Source organism: Gorilla gorilla, chromosome 13 (genome assembly GCF_029281585.2).
Source record: "Gorilla gorilla gorilla isolate KB3781 chromosome 13, NHGRI_mGorGor1-v2.1_pri, whole genome shotgun sequence".
In the NCBI taxonomy this organism is placed as follows: Eukaryota; Metazoa; Chordata; class Mammalia; order Primates; family Hominidae; genus Gorilla; species Gorilla gorilla.
This window is the reverse complement of record NC_073237.2, coordinates 93,309,706-93,328,479: the sequence shown is the minus strand read 5'-3', so window position 1 is coordinate 93,328,479 and position 18,774 is coordinate 93,309,706. Positions and strand designations below refer to the sequence as shown.

The following is an 18,774-nucleotide window of genomic DNA, read 5'->3' as shown; positions in this document are numbered from 1 at the left end:
ATATGCCTTTTGGTAGGGTGCTGGACTTACACAGTGTATTAGTCTGTTTTCATGCTGCTGATAAAGCATTTATGCTGATAAAGCATAAATACCCGAGACAGGGCAATTTACAAAAGAAAGAGGTTTACTGGATTCACAGTTCCACATGGCTGGGGAGGCCTCACAATCACGGCAGAAGGCAAGAAGGAGCAAGTCATGTCTTATGTGGATGGCAGCAGGCAGAGAAAAGCTTGTATAGGGAAACTCCTTATAATACTGTCAGATCTCATGAGACTTATTCACTATCACAAGAACAGTATGGGAAAGACCTGCCTCCATTATTCAATTACTTCCCACCAGGTCCCTCCCACAACACGTGGAAATTCAAGATGAGATTTGGGTGTGAACACAGCCAAACCATATCATTCTGTCCTGGTCCCTCCCAAATCTCATGTCCTCACATTTCAAAACCAATCATGCCTTCCCAACAGTTCCCTAAAGTCTTAACTCATTTCAGCATTAACTCACAAGTCCACAGTCCAAAGTCTCATCTGAGACAAGGCAAGTCCCTTCTGCCTATGAGCCTGTAAAATCCAAAGCAAATTAGTTACTTCCTAGATACAATGGGGGTACAGGCATTGGATAAATACAGCCATTCCAAATGGGAGAAATTGGCCAAAACAAAGGGGCTACAGGCCCCATGCAAGTCCAGAATCCAGCAGGGCAGTCAAATCTTAAAGCTCCAGAGTGACCTCCTTTGACTCCATGTCTCACATCCAGGTCTCACTGATGCAAGACATGGGTTCCCATGGTTTGGGCAGCTCTGCCCTTGTGGCTTTGCCCCCTCCTAGCTGCCTTCATGGGCTGGCATTGAGTGGGGTTTTTCCAGGCACATGGTGCAAGCTGTCAGTGGATCTACCATTCTGGGGTCTGAAGGATGGTGGCCCTCTTCTCATAGCTCCACAAGGCGGTGCCCAGGTAGCAACTCTGTATGGGGGCTCCGACCCCACATTTCCCTTCCACACTGCCCTAGCAGAGGTTCTCCATGAGGGCCCCACCCCAGCAGCAAACTTTTGCTTGGTCATCCAGGCCTTTCCATACATCTTCTGAAATCTAGGTGGAGGTTCCCAAACTTCAATTCTCGACTTCTGTGCACCTGCAGGCTCAACACCACATAAAAGCTGCCAAGGCTTGGGGCTTCCACCCTCTGAAGCAACAGCCCAAGCTGTATTTTGGCCCCTTTTAGTCATGGCAGGAGCAGCTGGGACACAGGGCACCAAGTTCCTAGACTGCACACAGCTGAGGAACCCCGGGCACAGCCCACAAAACAATTTTTCCTCTTAAACCTCCAGGCCTGTGATGGCAGGGGCTGCCACAAAGTTCTCTGACATGCCCTGGAGACATTTTCCCTGTTGTCTTGGTGACTCACATTTGGCTCCTCATTACTTATGCAAATTTCTGCAGGTGGCTTGAATTTCTCCTCAGAAAATGGGATTTTCTTTTCTATCACATTGTCAGGCTGCAAATTTTCCAAACTTTTATGCTCTGTGTCCCTTTTAAAACAGAATGCCTTTAGCAACACCCAAGACACATCTTGAATGCTTTGCTGCTTGGAAGTTTCTTCTGCCAGATACCCTAAATCATTTCTCTCAAGTTCAAAGTTCCAGAAATCTCTAGGGTGGGGCGAAAATACTGCCAGTCTCTTTGCTAAAACATAACAAGAGTCACTTTTGCTCCAGTTCCCAACAAGTTCCTCATCTCCATCTGAGACCACCTCAGCCTGGATTGTCCATATCATTGTCCATATCATTATCAACATTTTGGTCAAAGCTGTTAAAGAAGTCTCTAGAGAGTTCCAAACGTTCCCATATTTTCCTGTCTTCTTCTGAGTCCTCAAAACTGTTCCAACCTCTGCCTGTTACCCAGTTCCAAAGTTGCTTCCATATTTTCGGGTCTCTTTTCAGTAGCACCCCACTCTACTGGTATCAATTTACTGTATTAGTCTGTTTTCACACTGCTGATGAAGACATACCCAAGACTGGTCAATTTATAAAAGAAAGAGGTTTATTGGACTTACAGTTCCACATGGCTGGGGAGACCTCACAATCACTGCAAAAGGCAAGGAGGAGCAAGTCATGTCTTACATGGATGGCAGCAGGCAAACAGACGAGCTTGTGTAGGGAAACTCCCTCTTATAATACCATCAGATCTCATGAGACTTATTCACTATCATGAGAACAACACAGGAAAGACCTGTCTCCATTATTCAGTTAACTCCCACTGGCTCCCTCCCATAACATGTGGGAATTCAAGATGAGATTTGGGTGGGACACAGCCAAACCATACCACACAATGTTTCTCCCGAGTTGGAAATGAAACTCTAAGGTGTTCAGCATCTGTCACCCCGGTCAGAAGAGAATGTGGGGACGAGCCAAATGCACTGAGAGAAGAACAGGCTGGGAGCAGCCCTCTACCACATGATTATTCAGCTGCCCTGGCCAAAGGTGTTTTCTCATTTTTTTTTTTAATTTTAAGAGACAGGGTCTTGCTCTGTCACCCAGGCTAAAGTGCGGTGGCATGATCCTAGCTCACAGCAGACTCAAACTCCCAGCCTCAAGTGATCCATTCACCTAAGCCTTTCAAGTAGCTGGGACTACAGGCTCATGCCACTGAGCTGGGATTTTTTTTTTTTTTTAATTCTTTTTGTGGAGACAGGGTCTCACTTTTTGCCCAGGCTGGACTTAAACTCCTGTGATCAAGTGATACTCCCAGCTTGGTCTCCCAAAGTGCTAGTATTACAGACATGAGCCACTGTATCCAGCACTTTGTCAAATGTTTAAATAAATATAAAACTAGAGTAATCTTACCACTTTCACAGTAATTCCTGTAAAGACTTAATTGTATAAAAATAATTAATACCTGAACAACACATTTGGTTTCTTGGTTTTAAAGTTTTAATGTTTTATCCACTGGCTAAGTCAACAAATGCTTGATGTTCTCTGGTATGAAGAGTAGTTAAGATATAAGCAGATATGTTGTTTTCTTATTTGTTTAACTGAAAACCCAACTAAATCTCCTTCCAGCATTAATTTCCTATTCATATAACCATAAGGCTATAGAAATGTAAGTCAGATAATGTTTTAATAATCAGCTAATCAGGACCTAATTTACTATAGGAATATATGCACTTCATAAACTCTTTTATGTTTTTCCAAAAACATATTTTAATTGTGTAAACTATAGTATTTTATAGAATCATCATGTTTATTAATAAAGGCTTAGTTATTGAAGAAAACCATTATGCCTACGGGATATATCTTCTCAGTTTTTGTTGTTTTTTAAATGGCTGAATAGCATACCCTTTACAGGAACAGCAAATTTTCTGAATAGGAGCTGCTCAGTTTGAATTAAATGTGTATATATATATACAAATATATATATATGTTTTATATATTTATACATAAACAAATATATGTGTGTGTATGTATGTGTATATGTACATATGCATATATATATTTGTTTACCAATAATGGTTTTTAATTTTATTTCAATAGTTTTTGAGGTACAGGTGGTTTTTGGTTACATGGATAAGTTCTTTAGGGATGATTTAGGAGCTTCTGGTGCACCTACCACCTGAGCAGTGTACACTGTACCCAATATGTAATCTTTTATCCTTCACCCCCCTCCCAACCTTCCTCCCCAAGTCCCCAAAGTCCACTATATCATTCTTATGCCTTTGCATCCTCATAGCTTAGCTCCCACCTATAAGTGAGAACATATGATATTTGGTTTTCCATTCCTGAGTTACTTCACTTTGAATAATGGCCGCCAGCTCCATCCAAGTTGCTGCAAAGGCCATTATTTCATTCCATTTTATGGCTCAGCAGTATTCCATGGTGCATATATTCTATATTTTCTTTTGCTCACCATCAATTGATGGGCATTTAGGCTGACTCCATATTTTTGCAATTGCAAATTGTGCTGCTATCAGCATGCATGTGCATGTGTCTTTTTCATAACTTATTTTCCTTTGGGTAGATACCCAGTAGTGAGAGATTGCTGGGTTGAATAGCAGTTCTACTTTTAGTTCTTCAAAGAATCCCCACACTGTTTTCCATAGTGGTTGTACTAGTTCACATTCCCATCAGCAGTGTAAAAGTGTTCCCTTTTCACCAAATCCAAGCCAACATGTATTTTTTTTTTATTTTTAAATTATGGCCATTCCTGCAGGAGCAAGGTCGTATCACATTGTGGTTTTCATTTGCATTTCCCTGATAATTAGTAATGTTCCTGAAAGAAAATATATTCTAACAAGACAAATAGATGTCAAAACGTTTTAAGAAAAATCTGATAGACACTAATTTTTAAATGGTTCAATTTACAGTCAAAAAGAGACCATTATAAATAATCAACAGAGGGACAAGACAAATGTATGTTAAGTACTTTGTTGTAATGTTTTTCAATTTCCAAAGATCATGAACATTGCTACTGTTTGGAGCATAGTTCCTGGTGCTTCTGCGTTCACAAACAGCATTGTGTAGAACTGGGCATCTTGGAGCTGGCCTCTGCCACCACTGCTTCTGGAGCTCACATCTATGGAAACCTGCACATTTCCCTGTGTATTTTCTGACCTTGTAACTAGAGCTAGAGCCACCCACCACTGCCAGATTAGTTGCAGGTTTTGAGAACAATTTAGCTGCCATTATAGCAGAGCTAAGTGTTCATAATTATGAATTTTGCTTCCTTCAAGAAACCAGTTTATACAGTGATGACAACTGTAGTGATTAAAGGCACACTAGCCTGCGAGCAGAATGGCGCAGCGGAAGCGTGCTGGGCCCCTAAAGGCACACTAGCTTCTGCAACTTTCAAAGTACACCTATTTGTTTCAAATTCATTTGCTGTTATGTCCTTTGCTAAAATGGCTATTAGCAATATCACCATGACAACTCAGTTTATATACTATTAGCAAAGTGGTAATTTAGCAGCCATTTCAACAGAAACAAACCATCACTAGTCTCTTCTTAGTCACAAGAAGCCTCGCTTCACTTGTAAATATACAGTGTGGTAATTCTGAATGACAGTCTTCTAAAAAATTTGTTGGTACACTGTAGGTGTATATATTTATGGGGTATATAAAATATTTTGATACAGGCCTACAATGTGTAACTGTAGGGTAAATAAAGTATCCATCACACCTCAAGCATTTATCCTTTGTTTTACAAATAATTCAATTATACTATTTTAGGTACTATAAAATGTATGATTAAATAATTATTGACAGTAGTCAACCTGTTTTGCTATCAAATACTGGCCCTTATTTATTCTTTCTAACTATGTGTGTGTGCCTATTAACCATTACTCCTTACCCCCCATCCCCCATACTACCTTTACTAGCCTCTGCTAACAATTCTACTTTAGCTCCCACAAATAAGTGAAAACATGTGAAGTTTGTCTTTCTTGCTTCACTTATTTCACTTAACATTTCCATCCATGTTGCTGCAAATAACAGGATCTCATTCTCTTTTATGGTTGAATAGTAAGTACTCCATTGTGTATATGTACATTTTCTTTGGCTACTCATCTGTTGATGGACACTCGGGATGCTTCCAAATCTTGGCTGTTGTGAACAGTGCTGCAATATCCATGAGAGTGCAAGTATCTCTTTGATAATACTGATTTCCTTTCTCTTAGGTATATACCCAGCAGTGGGATTGCTGGATCATATGGTAGCTCTATTTTTAGTTTTGAGAACCTCCAAACTGTTCTCTATAGTGGTTGTACTAAATTACATTCCCACTAACAGTGTACGATGGTTACCTCTTCTCTATATCCTCACCAGCATTTGCTATTGCCTGTCTTTCGAATAAAAGCCGTTTTAAGTGGGGTGAGATGATCCCTCATTGTAATTTTGATTTGCATTTCTCTGACAATCAATAATGTTGATGTTGAGTATCTTTTCATCTACCTATTTCCCATGTGTATGCCTTTTTTATTTTTGAAACAGGATCTCACTTTGTCACTCAGGTTGGAGTGCAGTGGCACAATCACAGCTCACTACAGCCTCAACCTCCTGGGCTCAGGTAATTTTTGCACTTAATTCTCCCAAACAGCTGAAACTACAGGCACATGACCCCATGCCTTGCTAATGTGTCTTCTTTTGAGAAATGTGTATTCAGATATTTTGCCCATTTTAAAAATCAGATGATTAGATTTTTTCTACTGAGTTATTTAAGCTTCTTAAATATTCTGGTAATTAATCCCTTGTCAGATAGTTTTCAAATATCTTCCCCCATTCTGTGGGTTGTCTCTTCACTTTGCTGATTGTTTCTTTTGCTGTGCAGAAGCTTTTTAACTTGATGTGACCCAATTTGCCCATTTTTGCTTTGGCTGCCTGTGCTTATAAAATATTATTCAAGAAATATTTGCCTAGTCCAATATCCTGGAGAGTTTTCCCAATGTTTTATTTTAGTTTTATATTTGAGGTCTTTGATTTAAATCTTTTTTTAAAATTTTTTTTAAGAAATAGAGACAGAAACTCACTGCATTGCCCAGGCTGGTCTTGAACTTCTGGGCTCAAGCAATCCTCCTCTCTCAGCCTCCCAAAGTGCTGAGATTACAGGCGTGAGCCTCTGCACCAGCCGAGATTTAAATCTTTAATCCACTTTGATTTTATGTTTGCATAAGGTGAGAAATAGAGGCCTAGTTTCATTTTTCTGCATATGGATATCCAGTTTTCCCAGCACCGCTTATTGGCGAGACTGTCATTTCCCCATTGTATGTTCTCGGCACCTTTGTTGAAAATGAGTTCACTGCAGATGTATGAATCAGTTTCTGGGTTTTCTATTCTGTACCATTGGTCTATGTGTCTGTTTTTATGCCAGTGCCATGCTGTTCTGGTTACTATAGCTGTACGGTATAATTTGAAATAAGATAATGTGATTCCTCCAGTTTTGTTTGTTTTTTGCTCAGGGTAGCTTTGGATATTCTGAGTCTTTTGTAGTTGTATATACATTTTAGGATTCATTTTTAAATTTCTATTTCTGTGAAGAATGTCATTGGTTTTTGCAGACTTGTGGAGGCACCACATTGGTGGTCTTGGATCAGACCTGGAGGAATTGTCTGGATTAGCAGGCAGAGACTGACTTCTTCCCTTACTTTCCCACAAATGAAGTCTCTCTCTCTTTGTGCTAGGCTGCCTGGAGTTGGGAGAGGAGCAATACAAGCACCCCTGTAGCCACCACCACTGGGACAGCACTGGGTCAGACCTGAAGCTGGCACAGCGCTGTGACTGCCCAAGACCCCCACTGTAACAACAACCCAGCTGCCACCTATTTCACTCAAGGCCCCAGGGCTCTCCAATTAGCAGGTAGTGAAGCCAGCCAGGCTTCTGTCCTTCCCTTCAGTGCAGTAAGCTCCCCTGGTCCCTAGATGCATTCAAAGGTGCTGTCTGAGAGCCAGGGCTGGAGTCATAAACCTTATAAATCTACCTGGTGTTCTGTTCTACCATGGCAGAGCTGGCACTGAATCCACCCGGCAAATCCCTTCCCACTCTCCCCTCCCCTCTCCCCAGGCAGGGTAGTCTGTTCCCACCTACGACGTCATCACAGTCTCATGTGGATTACTGCTAGCTCACCACTGATGTTCACTTAATGCCTCAGGGCTCTCAGTCAGCTTGTGGTGAATGCTGTCTGGCCTGGAACTCGCTCTTCAGGACAGCGGGCTCCCCTCTGGCCCAGGCCAAGTCCAGAGATGCCATCTAAGAGCCAAGGCCTGAATCAGGGACTCCAGCAGTCCACTGGGTGCTCTTCTCCACTGTAGCTGAGCTGGTGTCTAAGCTCCAGAAAAATCCTCTTTACTCTGCCTTCAGCTTTTCTCAAGCAGAGGGAGTCTCTCCTCACAGCCACCACAGCTGGGAATGTGCCAGGTCACACCTGATGCCAGCACATCTCTGAGTCTCACTCGAGGCCCATGGCATGTACTACCTGGTTACCACTGCTGATTATTCAAGGCCCAAGGGCTCTTTAGTCAGATAGTGAAGAATCCTGCCATTACTGAGTCGTTCCCTTCAAGGAAGCAGGTTCCCTTTTAGCCCAGAGTTTGTCTAGAGATGTTATCCCAAAGCTGAGACCTGAAATGGGGGTCTCATGACTGACCAGTGCTCCCTCCTACTGTGAGCTAGTATCCAAGATGCAAGGCAAAGTCCTCTTTCCTCTCTCCTCTCCTCAAGCGGAAGAAAGAGGTCTCTGTCAGAGCTGCGAGCTGCACTGTCTAGGGTTGGAGGAGGGGTGGGCAAGCACTCCATAGCTGCCCTAGCTGCTGTCTCTCTAGGTCACATGCCCCCAAATACACTGGCTCCAAGCGCGGCACAGCACTAGGACTTGCCTAAGAGTTGCAGTCCTTGTGGCTTAGACAGCCTTTCAGGTTTATTAAGGACCCCGAGTACTTTATCCTGCAGTAGCCAGGCTTTCCACAACTCAAGTTCCAACCACTGGGATAAACAATTCCCTTCTGGCTAGCACTAGTGTAAATGTTTCCTCCGTGGGTGGGCACTACTGTAAATGTTCCCTCCGTGGGTGGACACTAGTGTAAATGTTCCCTCCGTGGGTGGGCACTAGTGTAAATGTTTCCTCCGTGGGTGGAGGCATCAGATGAGTGCAACCTTGTTTTGCTTTCTGCTACAACAAGGCAGCACTGAGTTCAGTGCAAAGTCCCACAGCTGCTGTGTTCTCCCTCCGCCAAGCACGGACTCTCTCCTCGCCACAGGTCCTCTGCTGAGGCTATTCCTGTGGGGAGCACAGGTGGCAGAGATTTCTACTTAGCCATCAGGCTCCACTTCTGTGGCTGCATACATTCTGAATGACAGTCTTACCTACAGGCAAATGTAAAACAAACAAACAAACAAAACCTCGCGCCACTGCCTGTCACGATCTTGATCTTCATATGAGGTGTTCCTTCATATTTTCCTAAGCGTCACCCACAAAGCCATTCTCACTGTCCAGTGGGCACTCTGAGAGCCTTTGCTAAAAATGCCTCCCTGGCTCACCCTGCCTACCAACTCCAAGGCCTTTCCCTTTACAGCAGTCATGAGGCCAGACTGGAAGAAAGACCCCATGAAGCTCATGTTTCTGTGTCCAGTTGGTGCCATCTGTGAGCAACCCCCTGACTCAGCAAGATTTATTGCACTCTCATAGGTAACTCAAGGACCCCAAAGTGCTGTTGTGGTTGTATGAGTGCCCTAGGAAGCTCTTGGGTGAGGTGAGCATTGGGTGATGTCCAGCAATGCAATGTTTCTCAGACTGCCTGAGGAGAGCTTCTAACTCATCAGCCCAATCTCTAAACACAGGCAACACTCCTGGGGGAGGGGATAGGGGCACAGGGATCTGTGGCTATTCTGTATGTCAGGGTTTCTATAAAACAGATCTTCAGATAAAGGCAGCGGAAACACCAGCAAGAGCAAATACACAATATATGACTCAGGGTGAAGCTACACATTTTTCAGTCTAGAGGCCCTAGACCTGTCAGCGGCCAATTATTTCAAAGGCCAGACATGTGCACCTTAAAGAGAGACTGGAACTTGCAGACGGCCTCTAGAAAGCCATAAAGATATTTACTGTACTATTATGTTCTGGTAGTATACTTGGAAGATAATTGCCAAAAATCACCAGAAAAATACTTTTCAATTTATGAGCAGATTATTACAAGAGCAATTTACCAAGACCTACCAATGAACAATGAAAACTATGAACTGTTATTCTAAAGCTAATAGAAAGATGTGGTTTTCATGTCCATTTCCATCATCTGCACAATGTAACCTTTAAAAATATTTCTTAAAGTGTTAAGTTTATGGGAGCAAAAAAAATATTGAAAAATTATCAGAAAGTTCACAAAAACCTTACAAACTCACATGTCATCAGATTAAATGTTCTCAGAGAGCCTGCAGTTTTTCACACTCCCTGCAACCTCATGGTCATCGCTCCACAGCAAGATAAATGGCTGACAAGACAATCCTCTTCTAGTTGGTTGGACAAATGTCAATATCAGCATAACTTTCAAGTCTTTCTATGTAAATCTGCAAAATAGAGCACTGGCCTTTGATTTAGCTTAGTTTGAGTGCTGTAATAAGAACTCTTAGGAATGACGGGTTTCTTCTGGTTTTGACCAGAAAGTAAGTGCCTTTTATTCTTATGTTCTACAGAGACTTTGCTTGATCAGGCAGAGCAAGAGGCCATATCACAATCATAGGTCAGATACTTCTGCTACCTACTGTGCCCATAGAAATGTACAGCCCAATTTTAGTCACAAGAATGATGGTCATCTCAGCCAAGGGCATCATGAAAAGAGGCAGTGTTGCCACCTTCACACTCATAAAAGGCAGCACACACACAGGCCCAGTGTGGATTTAAAGTCATTCAGTAAATCCTCAAGTGCCTACCACATGTAATGTCTGACACCTAGCTGGTAGGCAGATGGGAACTTTACAAGTACGTCAAGCCTGAATATGTAAAACCCATGTGATAGTGAGCAAATGTTAATCTTTTCACAAAAACTTACCCTTCTATATAGGGCACTAGCTTAAAAAACTGCGGTCAAGAGAGCCCCCGAGTGGCTGCTGTGCAGAGCAGCATGGCAGGCGCAGGTCTCTGGGGTTGTAAAACATTCCCCATAGTCAGTTGCTGGCTTGATAAGGAACGCACGTGTATAAAGAATGGTCCTTCTTACAGCCCCTATTTTTCACATCTTCATGATCACATCATAAAAACTGTTCTGTCTTACATCGTCTGCAACTTAGACAATTCTGTTGGTTTTAAGGTGGAAACAGCTGCCAGTCTATGTATCCCTGGGATTCCTCTAACCCTGCTAAGCAGTTTGTGAGATAATCTCATGAATTACTTTACATCTATCAATCATCTGTCCTACAAAGAACTGGGCAAACCTTCTTGGAAGGCCAGAAGGTTTTGCAAAAGCTTTAGGAAAGGGTTATGGCTGAAGGCAGCCTGATCCTCTTACCTTGAGTTAATAGTAAAAAGCAAATAACAAGGGAATGTAGAGGAGTTTATCTAAATAGCTTGTTTTCTCGTTGTCCTAAGACTGACCTTTGATCATTCGCATGCAGGACTGCTCTCTCTGGGGAGGGCGGAAGAAAGGGAGCAGAATCTCTGTAAAATGTGATGTTCAATAACCATTTGTTTTTGAAAACATTTTTAAGTTTGGTAGCTTAGATCTGGCAATGTTCTCCCATCTAATAACCATCAGACAAGAAATAAACTTGCTTAGAATAAACTTTTTTCCTTTTGTTTTGATTTAAAGAGTTCAAGTAGCTCATGGATATACTCTTCTGCAGAGCACCCTCTGAGGTAACAACACCTCGCAGCTCACCTTTAATCTTTACTCAGCTGTTCACTTTGCCCAGAGAGTGGGAGAAAATCTTCACAATCTATATATCTGACAAAGGACTAATATCCAGAATCTACAACGAACTCAAACAAATCAATCTCATCAAAGAAAAAAAACAAACAATCCCATCAAAAAGTGGGCTAAGGACATGAATAGACAATTCTCAAAAAAGATATACAAATGGCCAACAAACATACAAAAAAATGCTCAACATCACTAATGATAAGAGAAATCCAAATCAAAACCACCTTACTCCTGCAAGAATGGCCATAATCAAAAAATCAAAAAATAGTTGATGATGGCATGGCTGCAGCAAACAGGGAAAACTTCTACACTGCCGGTGGGAATGTAAACTAGTACAACCACAATGGAAAACAGTGTGGAGATTTTTTAAAGAACTAAAAGTAGAACTACCATTGGATCCAGCAATCCCACTACTGGGTATCTACCCAGAGGAAAAGAAGTCATTATTATGAAAAAGATACTTGCACATGCATGGTTATAGCAGCACAATTTGCGATTGCAAAAACGTGGAACCAACCCAAATACCCATCAATCAACAAGTGGATAAAGAAACTGTGGTATATATATGATGGTATACTACTTAGCCATAAAAAGGAATGAATTAATGGCATTTGCAGCGACCTGAATGAGATTGGAGACTATTATTCTAAGTGAAGTAACTCAGGAGTGGAAAAACCAAACATCGTAGTTCTCACCCATAAGTGGGAGCTAAGCTATGAGAATGCAAAGGCATAAGAATAACACAATGGGCTTTGGGCACTTGGGGGGAATGGCGGAGGGCAGGGGGGCAAGGGAGAAAAGACTACAAATGGGGTGCAGTGTATACTGCTCAGGTGATGGGTGCTCCAAAATCTCACAAATCACCACTAAAGAACTTACTCATATAACCAAACACCATCTGTTCCCCAATAACCTATGGAAATAAAAAAAAATCAGCAAAAAGCAAGAAAATTCGTTATGCGCATGGAAACCTAAGATAATTAACATTAAATTTAAATATGTTGAATCAGTAAGAGAATTCGGCAAGAAGCAATGTTAAGGGATAAAAACCAAAAGCTTTTCTCTAACACCTGCAGCACCGGGCTCGACCCGCCTTAGAACCCTCACGCCTGGGGGCGCCAGGACAGGGCTCACAGGTCAATGGGTCGGGTAGGCTGTAAAGAGACAAGGTGGAGGTTCCAGGTTGAAAATGTATAAAATTGTAAAGTAAATTCAAAGTTATATCATTTCAATGCTAAATACTTCAGTAGTGATCCCTTTTTAAAAAAAATTTTTTCTACAAAATTCTTAATTTTTTTTCACAGTTCACAAAAGTAATGGTACTTTTTTTCAATATTTGCAATTCCCAATCCATATTCAGCTTCCCAATTGTCTCCGAAAGTCTTATGGGAAAAAAAATGTTGGTTCAACCAGGAACCAATGGAGGGCTACTCTTTGTATTTGTCAGTAGCGTTCAAGTTTTAACCTTTAACTTCTCCCTGTTCTTAGAGAGCCTGAGCGGGAGACTCCATAAAAACTTCATCCCCGCCAATTCTGAATCGCCGAAACGTGAGGAGTCACGTCGAAGGCGGACGCAAGAGCTTATGGGAAATGTAGTCCTGAATGAGTCTGGTTCGCCGCGCAGCATTCTGGGATGGGGCTACTGGGCTCCTTCTGCGCCTGTGCAGCCAGAGCCCCGCCTCCTCCTTTGGGTTCTCGAGACTCCCGGGAAGCGGTTTGGGAAGCTCGGGGGTCGGCTCGGAAAGTAGAGGGGGCGCAGCTGGGGCGGGAGGACAGCGTTTGTGCCCGGAAGCGGGAGAGGAAGCGGGAAGTCTGTGGGATCCCCGCCCCCTGTGTCAGTGGATGCGACCGGGCGGGCCCTCGGCCTTCCCGGCCGGTGGAGAGGGACTTCAGCCGCTGGCTCCCGGGGCGGCTGAGGCTGAGCGCTGGTCCGGAGCAGGTGCCGGGTGCGGGCCGCGGTGTGCGGGACGGGAGCCTGGCGCGAACGGCGGCGGGGCGGGAAGGCGCATTTGTAACGCGGGCGACGACGTGCCCGAAATCCCCGGATGGTGGGTCTGCATCGAGACCCCGAGCTCTGGAGCTGGAAAAACCCGGGTAAGTTCCAGCTCTGTCAACTGGAAGCCGAGGCGAATGCAGGGACCTGGATAAGAGTCAGGTTTCTCATCTGAAAGTGAGGGTATTAATAATGACTGCTTCATGGCGTTGGTTTAAAACTTGAAGTCACCACCTGTAAAGCAAACAGCCGACTGTAGGCTACTAAGCCATGAGCGGACTGCTGCTGTTATATTTAGAAGACACTTTGTTCCATTCGTTGGGTGCCTATGTATACCTCACAACCACATCTGCATTAAATATAACTGAGGCTCAGGTCACATAAGCTAGCAGTGAGGGAGCTGGGGTTCAAAGGCAGGTGTGATTTATTTCCCGTTTCAGGCGCTAATATCACACCTGCCTAAAACCAGCATTGCAGCCTTCACAGCACTTAGCAGAATGGCATGTCCCCAAATACTCAGGGAGTGGATGTAGATGGAATCTTACCATGTGTCAAATGTAGTCTGGATTTCTGGTGTGTCTTCAGATCTCTTGGGTCAGACACGTTCCTGACCACTTCTGCATTGTCAGGGTGTCTCTCTTTTAAGTCTGATGTAAAGAATTCTAAGAGTCAGATTTTTGCCACTAACATGGTTTCTCAGGTCAGGTCGCAGGCTCCTTGAACAGAGCAGCTCTTGCGAGGTGGGAAGCAGGGGTATCTGTGAACAGTTTTACCTGGAAGAGAACACCTCTCAGACCTAGAGCTCCCTCCCGAGCTTCAGAGCAGAGGCAGAAGAGCCCACAGAGGAGCAGATCCTAGATGTGTATGGTCAGAAGCAGTTCTTGATCCTCCTTCCCAGAATGAGCCAGACTTGGTGAAGCCTCCAGAAGCCACCACACAATGGGTGACAGTGGGTGGTTTGGGCCAGCTTTGAGAAGAGCAAAATGGGCTAGGTGGTGGCCAGGGACAGGCTGCTCAGGAAAGGCCACATCATTGCATAGGTCTGAGGGTAGGGGTAACCGGAGATTCTGTCCCCAGATCCCAAAGTAGCCCCCAGTCCCTTTGTTCTCCACTCTTTACAGATGCCATACTGCTGTTAACATATGTGACACTGGAGACTTTGTCCCTACCTCATAGAATCCCATGCATGATGATACATGAAGGGTTTTCCGTGGCTATCTACTTCTGATTCTTTTGAAAGCTTTAAAGACATTGGGCATGAAAGGTTCAGTGAGTTTCCGGGGATCCCTCGTTTGTGGTAGAGCCAGGAGGAAAACAGTTCCGTTCATTCTTTCACAGGTGAGTCACCAAAAGCATCTTATCCAAAGGGCCTTTTGAGAAATACATCCCAGTTAAAACATCTAAAACTGTTTGCCTTAAAGTATCTCATCTCTTTTATAAGACTTTCTGTGGATTGTCTATACCAAGGGTAAATAATATTACTAAGAAAAATAGTTAAATGATGCACACTGAATATTTTTCTGCTAAGTTAATTTTGTATTTTGGAGACAGAGTCTCATCCTGTTGTCCAGGCAGGAGTGCAGTGGCACAAACACGGCTCACTGCAGCCTCTACCTCCTGGGCTCAAGTGATCCTCCTGCCTCAGCCTCCCAAATAGCAGGGACCACAGGCGCGTGCCACCACACCTGGCTAATTTTTTAAGTTTTTATTTTCTGTAGAGACAAGGTCATGCCATGTTGCCCAGGTTGGTCTTGAACTCCTGAGCTCAAGCTGTCCTCCCTCTTTGGCCTCCCGAAGTGCTGGGGTTACAGGCGTGAACCACAGTACCTGCTAGGTTAATTTTAATGAAAGAATAGTGTCTTACCCTGTGGTGTACTTTAATTCAACTAATCCTGTATTGTCTTTATTTTTGTGTGTGTTAGAAGCACATGTGCATTGTTAAATCAATTGGGAAAAGTTTATGTTCACTCAGTAAAAAACAGCAGTTTAAGCCCCATAATTATTTCAGAGTTGTCATAGACAGTGCCACCTCTACGTGGTGCTTCTCATGCCTTTTCAAGGCCTGAAGGGCCCTGTTACCTTAGGAAGGCTGCTCTCCAACTGGGTTGCTGAGATTTGGGGAGGCGAATCTAGGAGCTATGAGGTAGGCGAGACCGTGTGACATCCTCTTTCTGTCCCCCCAGCTGAGGCTTTACAGTTCTCTATACTCTCCCAAGATCCACAGAAAATGAACACATTTCAGGTAAGCTTTTTATTCATTCCCCACTTTGTATTGTAATGGATTTATGAGGTTTAGATAGGCCCTTGCATTAAATGGAAAAGGAGAAATAGATCAAGTAAATCTTGAGGGAAAATATGTACAGTTTTACCATGAACTCTGCTGTCAGCTTTCTCAGGGTTAGTAGGTTCCCTCCAGTTACCAGTTTGCCAAGATGTCATGTTAGTCATGAATGCACATGAATTATATTAAATACTTTTTATGTATCAATAAATCTATAGATGTGTTCTTGAGTCTGTAAATATTGTGAATAATATAATGGATTTTCTAAAAGTAACTTGAATTGCTGTATAGACCCTAGTTGCTAATGAGTGTAGTAAGTTGCTTCTTACATGTTTTCCTAGCACTTTATGGTAATAATTTAGGATTTTTATTTCTGTGTTCACAAATTGGATTAAACTATACTTTCCTGTTTCCCTGTTCAGTTAGGGTATCATGGTTGTCTCATGAAAGGAAATGGGGCACTTTTTCTTGTTTCGTCTTTTCTAATAATTTAGAAAAATGAGAACATTGTGTTATATGTAGATTTTATGAAACTCACCTATGAATTTGGACCTTGCGAAGACTTTTTGTGTGAAGATTTTGATTATTGAATAAATGTATTAGTTCATTAGTCAGCTTCTTATAAGCTTATACTGGAGTTGTACTTTTTCAATATAATTTTTGTCATTACATTTTCATAGAAAATTGTAATCATTTACTTTTTTTATTGTTTTAGATTTAGTAAATGTTTCTTGTTGGTTAACCATTATCAAACAAGATTTTTCTTTGTCAGTATGCATTAAGTTATAGATGTACAGAGAGACAAGGTATAAACCAAGAGAAAAATAAAATGAGATACTAAGATATTTTATTTTAAAAACCACCTTGCATACACAAATTATAAAAATTTATAATTTTCACACCGCTTTACCATCCTTGTGCTAATAATATACTTTAACACTGAAGATGCCACTTGCCTACTTACTTAGCACTTTACTTAGATATATTTATTAAGATGCAAAAGTTTTCATAATACTGTATGTTTACTAAAACTGGAAAGATTTTCAATTTTAATACAAAACGTATTTGAAATTTTCGACTAAGATTCTGAACATTTTACTTTTACATTTTATTTTATGTATTTTACTACCCAGGGTCTAAAAGAAGTCAAGACAGGCCTTAACTAAAATGAAAGAGCAAGACTAAAATAATCGTAATAAATGCTGTCTTTTCTTTATACTTAAAAACATTTCTTTAAAATGTTTTATTTCAATAGCTTTTGGGGTACAAGTGGTTTCTTGTTACATGGATGAATTATATAGTGGTGAATTCTGAGATTTTAGTGCACCCGTGGTCTGACAAGTAGTGTACATTGTGCCTTATAGGTAGTTTTTTATCCCTAGCACCTTTCCCTAGCCTCCCACCCTCCCCTTCTTGGTCTCTAAAGTCCATTATGTCACTCTGTATGCCTTTGCATACTCATAACTTAGCTCCCACTTATAAGTGAGAACATACAGTTTGGTTTTCTACTCCTGTGATACTTAGAATAACAGCCTCCAGCTCCATCCAAGTTGCTGCAAAAGACATTATTTCATTCCTTTTTATGGCTGAGTAGTATTCCATGGTGTATAGGTACCACATTTTCTTTATCCACTCAGTTGATGGGCACTTAGGTTGGTTCCACATCTTTGCAATTGTGAATTGTGCTGCTACAAACGTGTGCTGGTTTCTTTTTCATTTATGATGACTTCTTTTCCTTTGGGTAGATACCCAGTAGTGGGATTGCTAGATCGAATGGTAGATCTACTTTTAGTTCCTTAAGGAATCTCCGTACTTTTTCCATAGAGGTTGTCCTAATTTACATTCCTACCAGCAGTGTATAAGCATTCCCTTTTCTTCACATCCATGCAAATATCCATTGTGTTTTGACTTTTTAATAAGGGCCATTCTTGCAGGAGTAAAGTGGTATCTCATGGTGGTTTCAATTTGCGTTTCCCTGATGATTAGCGATGTTGAGCATTTTTTTTTCATGTGTTTATTGGACATTTGTATATCTTCTTCTGAGAAATGACAATTCATGTCCTTTGTCCACTTTTTTGTGGGATTTTTTTTTCTTGCTGGTTTATTTGAGTTCTTTGTAAATTCTGGATACTTTGTCAGATGTCTAGTTTGTAAATATTTTCTCCCATTCTGTGGGTTGGCTGTTTACTCTGGTAATTATTTCTTTTGCTGTGTAGAAGCTTTTTAATTTAGTTAGGTCCAGTTAATTTATTTTTGTTTTTGTAGCGTTTGCTTTTGGGGTATTAGTCATGAGTTCTTGGCCTAGGCTGATGTCTAAAAGAGTTTTTCAAATGTTGTCTTCTAGAATTTCTATGGTTTCAGGTCACAGATTTAAGTCTTTGATCCATCTTGAGTTGATATTTGTATAAAGTGAGAGATAGGGATCCAGTTTCATTATTCTGCATGTGGCTTGCCACTTTTACCAGCACCATTTATTAAATAGGACAGGAGTCCCCAATCCACAGGGCCACGTGGTCTATTAGGAATGGAACAGCACAGCAGGAGGTAAGCAGCAGGCTAGTAAGCATTACCACCTGAGCTCTACCTCCTGTCAGATCAGCAGCATCAGATTCTCATAGGCGAGGGAACCCTATTGTGAACTGCACATGCAAGGGATCTAGATTGGGTGCTTCTTATGAGAATCTAACTAATGCCTGATGATCTGAAGTGGATCAGTTTAATCTTGAAACCATCCCCACCCCACTACCGCTGGTCCATGGAAAAATTGTCTTCCAGGAAACCAGTTCCTGGTGCCAAAAAGGTTGGGGATTGCTGAAATAGGATGTCCATTCCCCCGTTTATGTTTTTGTATGCTTTGTCGAAGATCAGTTGTTGACTGTACATATTTGGCTTTATATTTCTGGGTTCTCTATTCTGTTCCATTGGTCTGTGTGCCTGCCTTTATACCAGTACCATACTGTTTTGGGAATTATAGCCTTGTAGTATAATTTGAAGTCTGGTATTGTGGTGCCTCCAGATTTGTTCTTTTTGCTCAGGATTGCTTTGACTGTTTGGGCTCTTTTTTATTCCGTATGAATTTTAGGATTGTTTTTTCTAATTATGT

The 18,774-nt window shown here is 42.0% G+C and overlaps 1 protein-coding gene across 8 annotated transcripts in view; it reads left to right on the top strand.

Annotated features, from left to right (window-relative positions):
* The first annotated feature begins 13,060 nt into the window (after positions 1–13,060).
* The window catches only part of ZNF782 (zinc finger protein 782), a 39,685-nt gene continuing 33,971 nt past the window's right edge, over positions 13,061–18,774 (top strand). For 2 of the 8 annotated variants that reach the window (XR_008668214.2, XM_063696594.1), the window contains exons 1-2: positions 13,070–13,491; positions 15,574–15,632. Coding sequence is in view for 6 of the 8 variants with exons in the window: in XM_063696594.1 (XP_063552664.1) it covers positions 13,443–13,491; positions 15,574–15,632 (108 nt within the window). In the remaining 2 variants the exon portion in view is untranslated. Of the gene's footprint in view, positions 14,729–15,573; positions 15,633–18,774 lie in introns of all 8 variants that reach the window. The other 6 variants (XM_063696595.1, XM_019034027.4, XM_055349999.2 and 3 more) reach the window with 6 other exon arrangements.